Source organism: Entelurus aequoreus, linkage group LG22, assembly GCF_033978785.1.
Source record: "Entelurus aequoreus isolate RoL-2023_Sb linkage group LG22, RoL_Eaeq_v1.1, whole genome shotgun sequence".
In the NCBI taxonomy this organism is placed as follows: Eukaryota; Metazoa; Chordata; class Actinopteri; order Syngnathiformes; family Syngnathidae; genus Entelurus; species Entelurus aequoreus.
The window spans coordinates 22,013,386-22,031,861 of NC_084752.1; the positions used below are offsets into that span (position 1 = coordinate 22,013,386).

The following is an 18,476-nucleotide window of genomic DNA, read 5'->3' on the forward strand; positions in this document are numbered from 1 at the left end:
TAACTTTGCAAATGTAATTTATATAGAGATTGAACAATTTTGGTCCAGGTATTGATCCCTGAGGTACGCCACAAACTATTTCAGCTCTGTAGCAGTGTGTTCGCCTATCTTCACGCATTGCTTCCTGTTGGTTAAGTAGCTTCTAATCCAGTTCAATACCAACCCTCTGATTCCATACCGTTCTAATTTGTTTATTAAGATGCTATGATTAATTGTGTCAAATGCTTTTGTTAAATCCATAAACACTGTAGCAGCAAATTGTTTTCTATCTATTGCAATGGTTATCTCTTCCTAGTATTTTTCATTTTTGTCAGGGAACTTAAATGCAAGGAAATGTTGTTAAGACCTACAGTATCTATCTTCTCACTGCATATATTAATGTGTATAAAAATTCTGGGACCCTGTTGCAAAACAAAAAAGTGTACTCCACGTGCACTGGAGCCTATCCCATGCAGCTAATCTTGGTTAAGAGATGGGTTACACCATAGACCAGAGATATTCAGCTAAACCGTTTTGGGTGGCACATTTTCAGAAAGCTAAGGACCTTCTCCCTTTACTATTAGTCTTATTTTGTATATTCCATAGAACCAGCGTCCTCTTCAGCAGACATTTGATTTTGTTTTATTTAATTTGTCAGAGTTACTGGAGAGCTCTGCTGTAGGTTGGAGTTCAAATCCCAGCCGAGTCATACCAAAGACTATAAAAATGGGACCCATTACCTCCCTGCTTGGCACTCAGCATCAAGGGTTGGAGTTGGGGGTTAAATCACCAAAAATGATTCCCGGGCGCGGCGCCGCTGCTGCCCACTGCTCCCCAAGGGGATGGGTCAAATGCAGAGGACAAATTTCACCACATCTAGTGTGTGTGTGACAATCATTGGTACTTTAATCTTTAATCTTTTAGGGACCTTCCGCAAAAAAAGCTAGTCAAAGATCATCTGATACATAAATGTGAGTCCCTCACAAGTTTTTTTAACTAAACTTGTGGGCCACTAGTTGAATAGCCCAAATGATGAAAAAGAGATGACCTAAAATGTAACCTTGAGGTACACCACTACTATAACCAAAGTTGTTGAACAAATGACTACTGACTGCATCTGAAGCTACAGCAACACCTTAGTTCCATGAATCATATTACGAAAACAAATGTTACTGCCATAAAGGAGAGGACATAAAAAGGTGCCTTGAGGAACGCCTCAGTTATGTCAATCGCAAATTTGGACCCCAGTGTTTTGTGTTTAGATAAAATGATAATGCAAGTATCTGCCAGTGTGTTTACAACGGTCCAAGCACTGTAGTGTCTTTAGGAACTTGCTGCAAAAATGTTTGTCTTCCAAATTTTTAACTGAGTTGAATAGTCCTGATCTAGGACAGGGGAGTCAAACATTTGGCCCGCAGGAACAGGTTTTATCCCACCCGCGAGATGCGTATGCTAAGTGTAAAAATGAGCTGACATTTTTGAATGAAGGAAACTGCAGTTCTAAATGTGTCCACTGGATGTCACAATAGCAATTCTTTGTGTGCTACATACTTATGCTGCTGAGTAGTGATAGTATACAAATTGTGGATTGTTATGTTTATGCCTTGATTGTCAAAGATGTTGTTGGTAATGTAACATGTGACATTTATAAATAGATACATGCTTTTAAAAATCTGTACATTTTGTGTTGTACTTATAATTGCATGGAGACTCATTTTCTGGGCGCACAAACATTTTCTGAAATAATATGTATCCCCTTGACTTATTAAATGAGTTCAAATTCATACATTTTGTTAACTGGACTCTCACACTATTAACTAGATCCACTCAACATCCATTGCACCGGTCGCCCGGGGTGGGTTGGGGGGTAGGTGTGGGTAGGGGGTCATCTGCGGTCCCCTCCAAGGTTTCTCATTGTAGCCCATTGGGTTGAGTTTTTCCTTGCCCTGATGTGGGATCTGAGCCGAGGATGTCGTTGTGGCTTGTGCAGCCCTTTGAGACACTTGTGATTTAGGGCTATATGAATAAGCTTTGATTGATTGATTGATTTGATGTTGTAGATGATGCTACATATGCTCGTACATCATTTGAGGAAAATAAGTAAAATACATTTTAATAACATCCTGTAATTTGAAATTGATATTATGATTCACTTCATCTTCTGAAAATGTTCACCCATGGGAGCATTTTAAAACTCTTCCAGACTCAATTCACCTATTATTATAATGAATATTATCACAGAAAGTATAAATAACGACAAATTAAGATATAATGCTATTAACTGCAACATGTACTGTAAGTGTAAAAAAACAACATTATGATTTGTACATTTTCAGAATTTGCTTGTTCTATTTTAAACAAAGAAAACAATCTGAAAGTGTCTTTATTTTTAAGTTATCATGCCATGATTTCACCAGTCCGGCCCATTTGGGAGCAGATTTTTCTGCACGTGGCCCCTGAGCTAAAATGAGTTTGACACCCCTGCTCCAGGACATCATACATCACATGTGCATGCATGTTCTTGCCTTTTTGCATCAATGTCGTTAAAGTTTTGCATGTACATCCGTCCTGAAAGCATCAGTTTTTAATCATCATTGCATCCATTTCACTTGTGTGGCTGTTTGCGGAACATAGATGTTTGTAACGACAGCACCTGAACTCTGGCACTGATTGGCTTACTATGAAATTGTCCCCTACCTTTTAGCCAACAGAAAGAAAAAAAAACCCTCATATTTGCAGCTTCTGTCCTGTGCCAGGTCGGATAAAAGCTGCTAAATTCAGTGCGTAATTTACTGTCGGTGACGGCGTTGTAACATTTGAAAAATAAATAAATTAGATGTATCCTTTTAATGCCATCACCCCCAACATTGGTCAGGACTATTATGTACTGTATTTGTAACTGATTAATTGGGAATGATAAACTTTGACTTAGCTCACTTACATAAGGATCAGCAGACCATCAGTTTGCACTTTAATGGGGTCTTTTAAATCATGCCAGATATACGGTCCGTATCTGATCCGTGTTTGCACAGTGGAGCATGACACCAGGCACAGTAAACAGTGCTGTGATGACATTGATCCAACGCTGGATTTTAGTGCCTAAAATCAATAGCTGACTCATTGTTTGAGTCCATGTTAGAGCAGGTTTGGCGCAGCGAGGAGACCCCAAACCTAACACGATGAGGTATTCAAAAGGAGGGTTGTAACACGATCAACATGATGAGAATAAGGTGATTGTGGCGTGTAAGGCCATGTCCACATGAACACAGAGAGTTTCAAAAACACATATTCGGGGTTAAAACGATCTCCATCCACACAAGTGTAGTGTCAAAACTGTCAATGTCTACACACAAACACCTGCTGTCATGCACATTTTGTCCAGTCAGAAGCCTGAAAAAAGCAGCCGTAGCGGACTTGGTGGAATTACACCTCATATTATGTTTATTTTGGTATACTAGACCAGGGGTGTCAAACGTACAGGTTTTATCCGGCCCACGGGATGAGTTTGCTAAGTATGAAAATGAGCTGACATTTTTGAATGAAAGAAACCGCTGTTCTAAATGTGTCCACTAGATGTCACAGTAGCAATTATTCGTATCTTTGTAGATGATGCTACATATGTACAAAAAATAAACACATGATGTTAGTGCACCAGTCGAGGAAAATCAATCAATCAATGTTTACTTATATAGCCCCAAATCACGAGTGTCTCAAAGGGCTGCACAAGCCACAACGACATCCTCGGCTCAGATCCCACATCAGGGCAGGAAGAAAAAACTCAACCCGATGGGATGACAATGAGAACCCCCACCCCCAGGCGACCGTTGCAATGGACGTTGAGTGGATCTAGCATAATAGTGTGAGAGTCCAGTCCATAGTGGGGCCAGCTGGAGATCATCTTGAGTGGAGACAAGTCAGCAGCGCAGAGACGTCCCCAACTGATGCACAGATGAGTGGTCCACCCTGGGCCCCGATTTTGGACAGCTAGCGCGTCATCTGTGGTCACCGAATCTGTGCCCCACCATCTCCACAAAGGAGAGGGGGGAAGAGCAGGAAAGAAATGGCAGATCAAATGAGCTAGACTACATAAATAACATCCTGTAATTTGATTTTGATATTATTTTTTTATCTTGATAGATTGAAAATGAACACCAATGAGTTGGCTGATGAACATTATCACATAATTTATTCAGAAAGTATAAATAACGACAAATAAAGATAGAATACTACTAACCGCAACAGGTAAGTGTAAAAAAAAACCAACTACATTATGATTTGTACATTTTCAGAATGTGCTTGATCTATTTTTAAACAAAGAATACAATCTGAAGTTGTCTTTATTTTTAAGTTATCTTGCCGTGATTTTACCAGTCCGGCCCACTTGGGAGTAGATTTGTGTACATTACTTCTAAAATCAGCATGCACTAACGAGCCAAGGGAACTATTTTGCATGTTTGAGTGCCAATATAAAGCACACGGGCGTTTGTGTGCCGCTGCAAAACTTGTGGAATTATAAGGCATTTAATCATCGGTGTAGTGATATGGTACATGTGTAATGAAGTGTATATTGTCTTTAACATCAGTCATACTTGCCAACCTTGAGACTTCCGATTCCAGGAGGTGGGGGTGGGGTGGGGCGTGGTCGGGGGTGGGGCGGGGGGCGTGGTTGGGGGCGTGGTTAAGAGGGGAGGAGTATATTTACAGCTAGAATTCACCAACTCGATATATATATATATACCTGTATATATATATATATATATATATATATATATATATATATATATATATATATATATATATATATATATATATATATATATATATATATATGTATATATATATATATATATATATATAAAATACTTGACTTTTCAGTGATTTCTAGCTATATATATATATATATATATATATATATATATATATATATATATATATATATATATATATATACATATATACATATATACATATATATATACATATATACATATATATATATATATGTATATATATATATATATATATATATATATATATATATATATATATATATATATATATACATATATATATATATATATATATATATATATATATATATATATATATATACATATATATATATATATATATATATATATATATACATATATATATATATATATATATATATATATATATATATATATATATATATATATATATATATATATATATATATATATATATATATATATATTTTATTATACATATATAAATAAAAGAAATACTTGAATTTCAGTGTTCCGGAGGCTATCCAGTAGATTGCAGTATTGTCCTGTTTAAGAGTGTCACAACATTGCTGTTTACGGCAGACGAACTGCTTTACGGTAGACGAAAACGTGACTGCTGTTGTTGTGTGTTGTTACCGCGCTGGGAGGACGTTAATGAAACTGCCTAACATTAAACCCACATAAGAAACCAAGAACTCGCCCTCGATCATTCTACAGTTATAACGTGATTGGGCAGGCACGCTGTTTATATCGTGGGAAAGCAGACGTGAAAACAGACTGTCCTCACTCAGGTCCGCATGGAGCTGGAGGGGGCGTGGCCTCCAGCTCCGGTTGAATTCCGGGAGTTTATCGGGAGAAAATTTCTTCCGGGAGGTTATCGGGAGAGGCGCTGAATTCCGGGAGTCTCGGAGGGCTGGAAAGTATGACATCAGTACACACTACAAGGAGGACGCAACATTATGTTTTTTTTTAGTTTCTAGGTCGCTTTTTACGCGCGTGTGCGGTCGCGCCCGGCTCTATATACAAAAATGCATGGAAGCAACACACGTAAGTTGACTTCATGATTTGTCATTAAAAAAAATAAGGACAAAAAACATAAGATGATGTTGCATCTTTCTTATGACTCAGAGCAAATAGTCTTGCTTGTCAAAGTTGTCCCATCAGGTGGAGGTTCCACATCGATCATATCCAAAACAGCGGACTGTAATTAGCGCCGGCGGGAGTGTCGCAAAGCCCAATTTGATGTTTCTTTATCAATGTAAAGTGAAAATAGCATATTTACGTTCAAACTAGGGTTGTACGGTATACCGGTATTAGTATAGTACCGCGATACTAATGAATCCTTTTCGGTACGATACCGTCTCTGAAACGTACCGGTCCCGCAGCCCCCCGCCACGTCGTGACATTGCTGGTTTATGAGCAGACGAGCATGTTCGGCGGCGCACAATCACGGAGTACACAAGCAGACACAGTGTGTAGACAGAAAAGGGAGAACGGACGCATTTTGGCTTAAAAACTAACAATAAAGGTGACGTTATAACACTGAAATGCCCTCAGGAAGAGGTGCTTTAAGACATGGCTAGCTAGCTAGCGGCTAACGTCCATCCGCCGTCGGCAGTGTTTTAGCTACTTCTAAATCACTAATCCTGGTCTCCATGGCGACAAATAAAGTACGTTTCTTACAAGTATCATCACTGCAGGACGAGGAATAGCTAAACATGCTTCACTACACACCGTAGGAGGATACGATAGCTCAATCAATCAAAAAAAAACCGGCGTCACAATGTACACAAACGCCATTGGTGGATCTACACCTGACATCCACTGTAATGATGGTAAATGGGTTGTACTTATATAGCGCTTTTCTACCTTTTTAAGGAACTCAAAGCGCTTTGCCACTATTTTCCACATTCACCCATTCACACACACATTCACACACTGATGGCGGGAGCTGCCATGCACGGCGCTAACCAGTCCCATCAGGAGCAAGGGTGAAGTGTTTTGCTCAAGGACACAACGACTAGGATGGTAGAAGGTGGGGATTGAACCAGCAACTCTCAGATTGCTGGCACGGCCACTCTCCCAACTTCGCCACTCCGTCCCCTGATATCAAGTACAGGCACGTATCTAGTCGATACTACTATGATTACGTCAATATTTTTTGGCATCACATCTTCTTGTTTCGTTTTTTTTTTTAAATGTATATTATGTTTATAAACTCAGGAAATATGTCCCTGGACACATGAGGACTTTGAATATGACCAATGTATGATCCTGCAACTACTTGGTATCGGATCGATACCTAAATTTGTGGTATCATCCAAAACTAATGTAAAGTATCCAAACAACGGAAGAATAAGTGATTATTACATTTTAACAGAAGTGTAGATAGAACATGTTAAAAGAGAAAGTAAGCAGATATTAACAGTAAATGAACAAGTAGATTAATATTTCATTTTCTACCGCTTGTCCTTAATAATTTTGACAAAATAATAGAATGATAAATGATACAATGTTACTGCATACATCAGCAGACTAATTAGGAGCCTTTGTTTGTTTACTTACTACTAAAAGACAAGTTTAGTATTTTCACTATTTTATTTAAGGACTTAACTGCAATAAAAAACATATGTTTAATGTACCCTAAGATTTGTTGTTCAAATAAAGCCAATAATGCAATTTTTTTGTGGTCCCCTTTATTTAGAAAAGTACTGAAAAGTACCGACATTTTTTTAGCTCCGGTACCAAAATATTGGTATCGTTACAACACTAGTTCAAACATACAGTAATTCCTCTTATAGTGTGTTTAAAGCCAGCAAGGCAGTGTTGTTGAGCTTTGGAAATGACAACGCACAACCATGACGTCATCGCAAGTCTCCGTTTGTGCGGTCTACACGCATACGCAAAGCGGAGAGTTTTGGATCTCTACACTTTGGCCAGCGTTTGTAAAAGTCTGTGTTTTTAAAGACAGAAGTGTCAGGTAAAGGTGGTGACGAACTCCAAGATGCAGAGATGGCAGGCTTGATACAGGAAAACATGGAAGGAGCAAACAGGAACAGGAACCAGGGAACAGCATACAGGACACAGCAAACAGTCCACAGCGTACAGCTACAATACTCCAGCACTGACTGGAGGGAGAGGCAGGTATAAATGGGAGCCTGATTGGCAATTGCCACCAGGTGTGCTAGACTGCCAATCAGGGACAGGTGAGGGAAAACAGCGCTCACAGAGACAAGCAGGAAACAGAACCAAAATAAGAGCACTGACAGGAAAAAAACAGGGAAAACTAAAACATACCCAAACTGTCAGTGACAAGCCTGACAAAAAGTATGCGTCTGCGTGTGGACAAGAGGCCTAAACGCAGAGATAAGTATGCGTTTATTACGTGTCTGTGTTCATGTGGACATGGCCTAAATCTGAACATTCTGAATTTTTCTCCCCATCTATTGTGTTACAGGAAGTTGATGTCTTCCCCGAACTTGTTGCGGGTAGCTACAGCAGAAAACATATTCGTGGAGTGTCAAGACTGCACTGGGGGTGACATGAAGGTGGACATCAAGGTGATGAATCATCCAACCAAAACCAAACTGCTGGGACAAACATCGGTGACCCTTAATAGTGGAAACGACTTCCAGAGCTTTGGGCAAATTACGGTACCAGAAAAGTTACACACGTAATTTGGTGGTGTCTCTAAGGTCCTCAAAACAACATGTGTCTTTCCTATACTAGATACCACCAGCAGACTTCAGAAATGATCCTAACATGAAGCAGTATGTGTACTTGCAAGCTCAGTTTCCTGACCGACTGCTGGAGAAAGTTGTGTTGGTGTCCTTTAAGTCTGGCTATATCTTCATCCAGACGGACAAGAACCTCTACACTCCCAAAAGCACAGGTGGATAAAGCACTGGCGGTTGTTGCAATATTCCTGGCTTTTTTTTATTGACAAACTTATCACGCTGTCTTTCAGTGAACTACAGAATGTTTGCCGTCACGCCCAGCATGGAACCTGTCGAGAGAGATCAACAAAGCAACGCGGAGGCTGCTATAACTATTGAGATGGTGGTTCGTATTTCATTCCACTTGTTGGGACAAGCGGTAGAAAATGGATGGATAGATGGATTGTTCCCAGCTCAATTTTTCAGTCTTCCACCACAAATGTAAAGTATCAGAGATAGATAGATAGATAGATAGATAGATAGATAGATAGATAGATAGATAGATAGATAGATAGATAGATAGATAGATAGATAGATAGATAGATAGATAGATAGATAGATAGATGGATGAGTTCCCTCAGGAACATTTAAATTCCAGCAGCAGTGTACAGAATTGAGACTGAATTTAAAAAGTAAATAATAAATAATGGGGGTATATGTTATTGTTTTGCATCCCCTGTCATCCTAGTAGCCCCCATCCCCCCAGAGAGGAATTGTACAGTCTGATGGCGTGTGGGACAAAATAGTTTTTGAGTATATTAGTCCTGCACTTGGGATGAAGCAGTCTAGCACGGAACAGGCTACTCTGGCTACTGATAATGGTATGCAGAGGGTGACTGGCATCATCCATGATGTTTTTCCACAGTCCTCTTCTCTGCCACCGTCACCAGTGAGTCCAGTTTAATTCCGATCGTAGAGCCAGCCCGCCTGATCAGTTTCTCCAGTCTGGAGCTGTCCTTCTTAGATGTACTGCCCCCCCCCCCCAGCACACTACCATGTAGAACAGAACAGAACACTGGCAACCACAGACTGGTAGTACATCCACAAGAGTTTTTTGCAAATGTTGAAGGAGCGCAGCCTCCTCAGGAAGTACAGTCTGCTCTGTCCTTTCCTGTACAAGTGGTCCGTGTTAACAGTCCAGTCCAGCTGTTGTCCACCCACACCCCGAGGTACTTGAATGAGTCCACGGTCTGTACCTCGACTCCCTCGATCACAATAGATTGTGACCTTGGACTCGACCTCCTAAAGTCAATGACCAGCTCCTTGGTCTGTTAATGGGATGTTTAGAATCGCCGATAGTGAAATGGTGCCAATGGTAATGCAGCTCAGGGGTTCTTAACCTTTTTGACCTTAGGGCCCAACTTTTCCACTACAGAGAGGCTCATGGCCCACTCAAATATTAACACTAAATTAGCCATCTTATTCTTGATTTTATTTATATGCAATAATTATATCCAAGTTACTTACATTTTAACACAGGGGTCGGCAATCCAAAATGTTAAAAAAGCCATTTTGGACCAAAAATACAAAAAACAAATCTGTCTGGAGCCGCAAAAAATGAAAAGTCTTATATAAGTGTTATAACGATGGCAACGCATGATGGAAGTGTCTATATTAGCTATAATAGCCTACTATCAAAATGACTATGTGTCGCAGGCCGAAGCAAATCTTCGTTGACAGAAATGTTGAAATGTAATATTCATTCTACACATTTTTACATTAGAAACTATTAGTAAATCAGAGGATACTTAGAAGGTGAGATAACTCCTGGAACTTACTGGCTTTTAGTGGCCAAAGGTATAGATGTTGTCTGGAACAACATGGCACACAAACAACTATCAGAAATGCAGCCAATATTACATACAGATAATATGTCATGAGACATGCAAAACTAAATCATATACAAAGAGGATAAAAGTAAAGGATTTCAAATTAGCTCAAATATACCTACAAACGAGGCATAATATTGCAATATGTACATGCAGCTAGACTAAATAGCATGTTAGCATTGATTAGCTTGCAGTCATGCAGTGACCAAATATGCCTGATTAGCACTCCGACAAGTCAATAACATAACAAAGCGCACTTTTGTGCATTCACACACAGCAGAAAACTTTTGGTGGACAAAATGAGACAAAGAAGGAGTGGAAGATTTTACATGAAAAAGTTAGTTTCAACCAAAGTAATTCAAAAATTAGTTTTTTAGTGCATGTAACCATACTGAGTGTGTGTACAGTATGTGGGGTGGTGACATCATGTTTAGGGTGGGGTAGGGTCCTTTCAGGAGTCTAATAATACTACTAATAATAAGTCATATTAAAGACCGAACGGGGCAACAAACAGATTCTTGTTTAGTGTCACACAAAGCCGAGGGCCAGCCCTGGTTTCATGGTCCATAGAAAGTTGCAGTCTATCCCACCTGACTTTGTGCAAAAGGTAGACTACACCGTACTGATCACCAGTCACTAAATGGGAATTAATCCTACCCTAGTTGCATTTAAGTCAGCTATAGCCACTACTAATGACCTAAAATGTATTAATTTTTTAAATACATAATACTGGTAGTAAACCTGTGACATAGATGATCAAGACTGCTCCATGTTCTTTATTCTCAGACCCCCGAAGGCATCATCTTATCTCTTGAAGCAGCAGTCTTTCTGAAATCAGGGATGCACAGTGGAAGTTATGAACTCCCCGATGTTGTCAGGTGAGATATTTTGCTATGCTGTTTTACATTTACTGAATCTTAGTTATGAATGTTTAGTTGTATTTAACAACTCAGCATTTAGACCATTGAGTCAAGCAAGTATAAGCATTTCCACATTGTAAATGTAAATATGAATTTAACCCGCATGACAGACGTAGAACACATTAATGGATCCAACTGCCTCTGAAAAGTTTTAACTTTAAAAATATTTTGTGTAGCACCGGATTGTGGAAAGTGGTGGCAAAGTTCCAAAGTCACCCACAACAAAGTTTCTCTGCGCAGTTTGAGGTCAAAGAGTATGGTGAGGACCTCCTACATCATTAACTGCCTCACAGAAAATTGTATTGTGTCATTTTTATGCATTTAACGTTTTTTGCAGTGCTCCCCAGTTTTGAAGTCAATTTGACACCCGTGGTTCCCTTCTTCTATCAGGACAACGAAGAGTTCACTGTCAACATCAGAGCCACGTATGTGAATGTTCTGTTGTAAGGTAACTTTTTAAAAATCAGTGTGTGGATTTCAAATGGCCTACTGTCATGTGGTTTAGGTATCTTTTTGGTAAGGAAGTCGATGGGACAGCGTACGTGGTGTTTGGGATTTTGTACGACGGCCAAAAGAAGAGCTTTCCCGCTTCTCTTCAGAGAGTGTCTGTAAGTGCAGAATATACTTAAACTTATCTTGCATCTCATTTTTTTAAACAGCATGACTGCAGAAACATATTCAGGCAGATATTAGGCAGGGGTATTTGACCCATATACCTTGGTGGTCTGTAACCAATAATTATCCGTTAACCATCCAACCACAATAAGACATGTGTGTTCTTGTCTCTAATAATGATTGTGAACGACAGGCAAAATTCCAAAAAAAGTACAGTTCCCCTTTAATTGGTCCAAAAATGTAAATTAATTTCTAGAGATGTCCCTTGGTCGGGATCGGCTCGAGGCAGATATTTGTCTTTTTTTACTGATCAGTGATTGGCTGATGAGCTGAAAAATATCTTTACCATAGCTGTCTCACAGTGTTTAAATAGCCAAAGATTGTACTCATTCCTTCAAAAGGGATGCACGCTTAGGGAGACACAAATGCATTTCCATATTCCTTGTTACACACATGCAGGAGTTTCATGGATTTCAGAGTGTCTTGTCAGAACAACTCCAATTTGAAAGCAAGATTCAGCGAAGGCATTGTCTTTCCACGATGCGGAGCCGCTTCTAAGAGACTAACCCTCCCCACCACGGTTCAATATCAATGGATGACAAGAGGAAAAGGAATGGATAAGCATGATATACGTACACACCGAGCAGGACGACACAAGAAGCTAACCGCTAACCCTTCAATCTAAATAGGGGCGATCGACCCAGATGCCGATAATATCGATACCTAATATAGTCTCAGTATACAAACAATACTGAAGGGATTCGATTGTCATTTTTTTCTTTTCCTTGTTCTTTTCATTACAGAATATTTTTGGGATGTTTTTGGTTATTGTTTATGAACTCAGGGATTAAGTCTTTGGATACATGAAGGCTTTAAGGGCAAACCCCAAATGGGAGCCAATAGTAGTTATTGCTTTGTTCAGTTGTTGTGCACTAGCCATTGCTTTTAAAATTGAACTAGATAAGCTTTTCTTTTAAAAAGTGTTGTATGGTTTACTTTAGTTATTTGCTATAAAACATGTTCAGTTTTATAATCTATTGCTGGGTTGCAATCACGTGACCCAGAGGTACATCCGGGCACTTCTGGTTTTGAGGCAATGGTCTAGAGCAGGGGTGGGCAATTAATTTTTACCGGGGGCCGCATGAGCAACCCGAGCACTGCTGGAGGGCCACGTCAACAATATTTCAATTAAATTTTGCTCAATATTATTTTTGATATATACCGTAAGATAAATAATAATAATAATAATTAATAATAATAGTAATACTTCAACATAGTGTGTGTAACAGCATTCCATGACTAATATAAATAAATTAACATTAATAATAAATGACAGTAAAATAAGCACACGTATGACTGAGGAGTCATAGTGTAACTTTGTGTGGTGTTTGAGTTGTCCGACTTTTTGTGTGGCCATAAACGCACCAGTGGCTTAGTGCTATGGGTGTTGGTGACAGATGACAAGTTGGTTTTGGCCTGGTTTGTACGGCAGAAAATGACTAGTTTTTCCAGATAGAATTGTTTTACTCATGTTTTTGGTGTGGTTATGTCCGAATATAAACAGTTTTGCTCAATAAAGTGATCGATATAATTCCTGTCCTCGAAGCATCTCGATAGACGTTACAATAATTGAACAGTGTTGACGAACACCGTTAGGGCCGCTTATTGTCACTGTCACTCAGAGTTGCATTGCAAAATTACATAGAATAAATATGATTATTTTGTTTAGACGCTTGAGCAGTGCGCAATTGCGCAGGCACGCACCTTAGAGGGAACGTTGCTTGGCAGTCCATGTCTTGTTGAAAACACGCCATTCTTCCTCAACTTTTCTCTTTTTAGCGTCTCGGGTGTAAACCGTGCATCACTTGTCGCTGCATGTGCACCTTCACTCGCAGGTTACACACGGACACACGCCCATAAATAATACTTTTCAAAATAAAAGCAGCACAGTTGTATTGCGCGCACGACATAGATGTTTTTTCAACTTTATTTTGTAATTAATGATTGCAGCTGTTCACATTCACTCACAATCACGCACACGCATACGTCCATACGGAATAAATACAAATAACGATTTTCAAAACAAAAGCAGCACCGATGTATTGCACACTCCACATAGATACTTTTTTAAATTTATTTTGTAATTTATAATTGGCCTCACGCGGGCCGGACAGGGACGCACAAAGGGCCGGATGCGGCCCGCGGGCCGCAGAATGCCCAGGTCTGGTCTAGAGCAGGGGTCGGGAACCTATTTGGCTGAGAGAGAAATGAAAGCCAAATATTTTAAAATGTATTTCCGTGAGAGCCATATAATATTGTTTAACACTGAATACAACTAGATGCGTGCATTTTTAAGTAATGCGACTTCTTGAACAGGTGCGGTAGAAAACGGATGGATGGATTAAAATGCATGAGAATGTTTTATATTTTGAACGTTATTTTTAACACTGTGATTACCGGCTGAATTATTCATTACTTATCGTGTTAAGTAATGTCAGCTAAGATTTATCTCAGAGCCAGATGCAGTCATCAAAAGAGCCACATCTGGCTCTAGTCTAGAGCCATAGGTTCCCTACCCCTGGTCTAGAGTCCCATTAGGCTACTGAATCACGACCTGTTTCATCACAGCTGGTGTTTTAGTCAGTATGTGGCGGTACCTTTGGTTGAAAAATCATACGAAGATCCATGTTTACATTAATCGCTCATGACAGGCGTGCGGTACATCACAGACATTACTTCAAATTCCGTGAAGTTCCTTTTTCACCCCTAAAAAGTAAAATTGAGTACTTGTCCATTAAATGGCAGTATGTACACACATATGACCTATGTATTTGTGTGGCAAAATTGGAAGAATAATTAATTGGTGACATCTTAAAAATATATCTCCCTTGAGTTGGGCTAGGTCCATTATGATGACTGAATGGTGATCTAGGAACAGAAACAGGAAGTCATTGAGACACACACATGCAGTAGGAAGAGGATTCCTATGACCCCACCAGTCTTGGTTTACCTCAGACATGAAACGTGACAAATTGGGGGGTGCACTATCCTCTTTGGCCACCAGATTCCGGTAGTTTCTTTAATGTCTTAAAATGTGTTTTGTGGCAATTCCAACTTTGACTACCAGTGCAAAATGATGCGAAATTATTAACCCCCCACCTTCCTCTCCCAGCAGAACCACCCAGGAATGGGGTAATATGAATCCCTTCCATACTGTAGGAAGTTCAGAATCAGAAGTACTCAGTCTAAACCTGGGCCCATGGAGAGGGGGTCTAGACTGAGGCCAAAATATCAACCAATATTCTACATTGCGCACACACGATTACCATGCATAGACAAGCAACCAAACAAAAACATAATTTCAACACCCACACACACTGTGATGGCTTTGCGGTGTTCCACGCCATCCTCTGCTGGGGTGGGGGAGCATGGCCAGAGACAGGAGCAGACCCAACAAAGCAACCAAGAGAGCCGACTCTGCCCTCGGCCGACCACCAACTCACAGCCAGTGTACGGTCCGCATGGATGAGTGAGGATGCGTCCAAGGAGACCGAGGCGTCCAATACACGCTCATTCAGCCAAGACACTGTGAAGCTTGTCCGTCCCAGCGCCCGGCGCCAGCTCCGCAGCCCTGTCTCTTCATCCGCATCTCCTCCAGTCTCTCTAAACCAGGGGTCACCAACGCGGTGCCCGCGGGCACCAGGTAGCCCGTAAGGACCAGATGAGTAGCCCGCTGGCCTGTTCTAAAAATAGCTCAAATAGCAGCACTTACCAGTGAGCTGCCTCTATTTTTAAAATGTTATTTATTTACTAGCAAGCTGGTCTCGCTTTGCCCGACATTTTTAATTCTAAGAGAGACAAAACTCAAATAGAATACGAAAATCCAAGAAAATATTTTAAAGGCTTGGTCTTCACTTGTTTAAATAAATTCATTATTTTTTTACTTTGCTTCTTATAACTTTCAGAATGACAATTTTAGAGAAAAAATACAACCTTAAAAATGATTTTAGGATTTTTAAACACATATACCTTTTTTACCTTTTAAATTCCTTCCTCTTCTTTCCTGACATTTTAAATCAATGTTCAAGTAAATGTATTGTTTTTTATTGTAAAGAATAATAAATAAATTTTAACTTAATTCTTCATTTTAGCTTCTGTTTTTTCGACGAAGAATATTTGTGAAATATTTCTTCAAATTAATTGTGATTAAAATTCAAAAAAATTATTCTGGCAAATCTAGAAAATCTGTAGAATCAAATTTAAATCTTATTTCAAAGTCTTTTGAATTTCTTTTAAAATTTTGGTTCTGGAAAATCTAGAAGAAACAATGATTTGTCTTTGTTAGAAATATAGCTTGGTCCAATTTGTTATATATTCTAACAAAGTGCAGATTGGATTTTAACCTATTAAAAACATGTCATAAAAATTCTAAAATTAATCTTAATCGGGAAAAATTACTAATGATGTTCCATAAATTCTTTTTTAAATTTTTTCAAAAAGATTCGAATTAGCTAGTTTTTCTCTTCTTTTTTTCGGTTGAATTTTGAATTTTAAAGAGTCAAAATTGAAGGTAAACTATGTTTCTAAATTTAATTGTCATTTTTTTCGTGTTTTCTCCTCTTTTAAACCATTCAATTAAGTGTAAATATCATTAATTATTAATAATAACAGAGTTAAAGGGAAATTGAGCAAATTGGCTATTTCTGGCAATTTATTTAAGTGTGTATCAAACTGGTAGCCCTTCGCATTAATCAGTACCCAAGAAGTAGCTCTTGCTTTCAAAAAGGTTGGTGACCCCTGCTCTAAACGGACTCTAGTGTGGCAGAGACCCAGCAGCTGGTCTCCATGGCCAAAAGGTTCCCGGGAGGCAGATCCAGAAGCCCACAAAAAAGCACAGCAGAAGTCACGAAGGTGCCACCCCTTGTCACACAGTCCCAAAGGGTCCCGAACCAAAAGGCAAAAAAACAAAAAACACATGAAAACAAGAGGGAAACACCAGGAGCATAAAAGGATGACACTGGAGCACAGAGCTCCTGCCACCAGCAGCCACTAAAGCGGCGGCATCTTGGAAAAAAGTTATGTAAATTAATTTTACAGTTGAATCACTTTTCTACTTAAAATATGATATACTTTCCCCAAAAATAAAAACAGCCCTTAATGGCTGGCATTGCAAAAACATGACCAACACCCCACCACCTTATTGCACGTGTCACCAATATTTCATGTTGTCACGCAAAGATAACAGTGTTTGTCGTCAAAAAGGTTTGCAAAAGAAATAACACCACCGAGAGAATGTTCACCATTTATTTACTCATCCATTGTCTGTTTTGGCCTTTTAGGTTGACAGAGGCGTTGGAGCGGTCACACTCAAGAGAGCGCACATCACCCAAACATTCCCAAACATCCATGAGCTGCTGGGGCATCACATGTTTGTGTCTGTCAGCGTGCTGACACGAAGTGGTAGGCCAGCGTGCAGAATTAACTCTCACAACAATTCAACTGCAACAGTTAACCGTTATTTAGTGTGTCTAAAAAAGACCTTGGTCTGTGTGCATTTTGTGTTCACAGGTAGTGAAATGGTAGAGGCCGAGTTAAGAGGCATTCAGGTCGTCACCTCTCCTTACACTATCCACTTCAAGAAAACACCCAAATATTTCAAACCAGGAATGTCCTTTGATGTTACGGTAAAGTTCATATCTACTTAAAAATTATGTACAAAGCAAACTATATATATACCTACTCAGTGGCCTAGTGGTTAGAGTGTCCGCCCTGAGATCGGTAGGTTGTGAGTTCAAACCCCGGCCGAGTCATACCAAAGACTATAAAAAAAAAATGGAACCCATTACCTCCCTGCTTGGCACTCAGCATCAAGGGTTGGAATTGGGGGTTAAATCACCAAAAATGATTCCCGGGCGCGGCACCGCTGCTGCCCACTGCTCCCCTCACCTCCCAGGGGGTGAACAAGGGGATGGGTCAAATGCAGAGGACAAATTTCACCACACCTAGTGTGTGTGACAATCATTGGTACTTTTAACTTTAACTTTACTTTAACTATAACCTGCTACCCAAGAATGTACAACAATTATTAACCTTAGAGGAAAATGCAATTCAAAACATTTGTATGCTCGTACAACACTTAAAACCTTTAGTATATCAGTGTGTGGAATTAAATTATGGAATGGATTAAGCAAAGAAATCAAACAAAGCACCAATATGATTCAGTTTAAGAGACTGTTCAAACTACAAGTGTTCACAAAGTACACAGAACAAGAATTATGATGAATATCTTGAACCCTTTTTTTTATTTGTATTTCTTTTTATAGTGACAAAGATAATTTATGTATTTAATATTTGTTTACTTACTATGGTATATTATTTTTTTATTATTTATTTATTCACTGTTATGTTACAGAGAAATACACAGAGAAATACAGAGAAAATAGGATAAAATTGCTACGGTATGAAAAGAGGTAGGATTAAATAAGCACAGCTTCTTCCTACTCCTTTTCGAACGTGCTGTAATGAAACAACTGGAAATATGTGATGAATTACGTTCTATCGTATGCATGTTCCGAATAAACTGAAACTGAACTGAACTGAACTTACAATAACATAAATCCCTTAGAGATTGACAAGATTTTGCGG

At 39.2% G+C, this 18,476-nt stretch overlaps 1 protein-coding gene across 1 annotated transcript in view; it reads left to right on the forward strand.

Annotated features, from left to right (window-relative positions):
* LOC133639672 (complement C3-like) overlaps positions 1-18,476 on the forward strand; it is a 78,511-nt gene that overhangs the window by 1,446 nt on the left and 58,589 nt on the right. Inside the window, exons 2-10 of the mRNA XM_062033179.1 lie at positions 8,209-8,404; positions 8,481-8,643; positions 8,719-8,813; positions 11,083-11,174; positions 11,393-11,475; positions 11,554-11,641; positions 11,722-11,824; positions 17,171-17,291; positions 17,400-17,515. Coding sequence (XP_061889163.1) covers positions 8,209-8,404; positions 8,481-8,643; positions 8,719-8,813; positions 11,083-11,174; positions 11,393-11,475; positions 11,554-11,641; positions 11,722-11,824; positions 17,171-17,291; positions 17,400-17,515 — 1,057 coding nt within the window. The remainder of the gene's footprint in view (positions 1-8,208; positions 8,405-8,480; positions 8,644-8,718; positions 8,814-11,082; positions 11,175-11,392; positions 11,476-11,553; positions 11,642-11,721; positions 11,825-17,170; positions 17,292-17,399; positions 17,516-18,476) is intronic.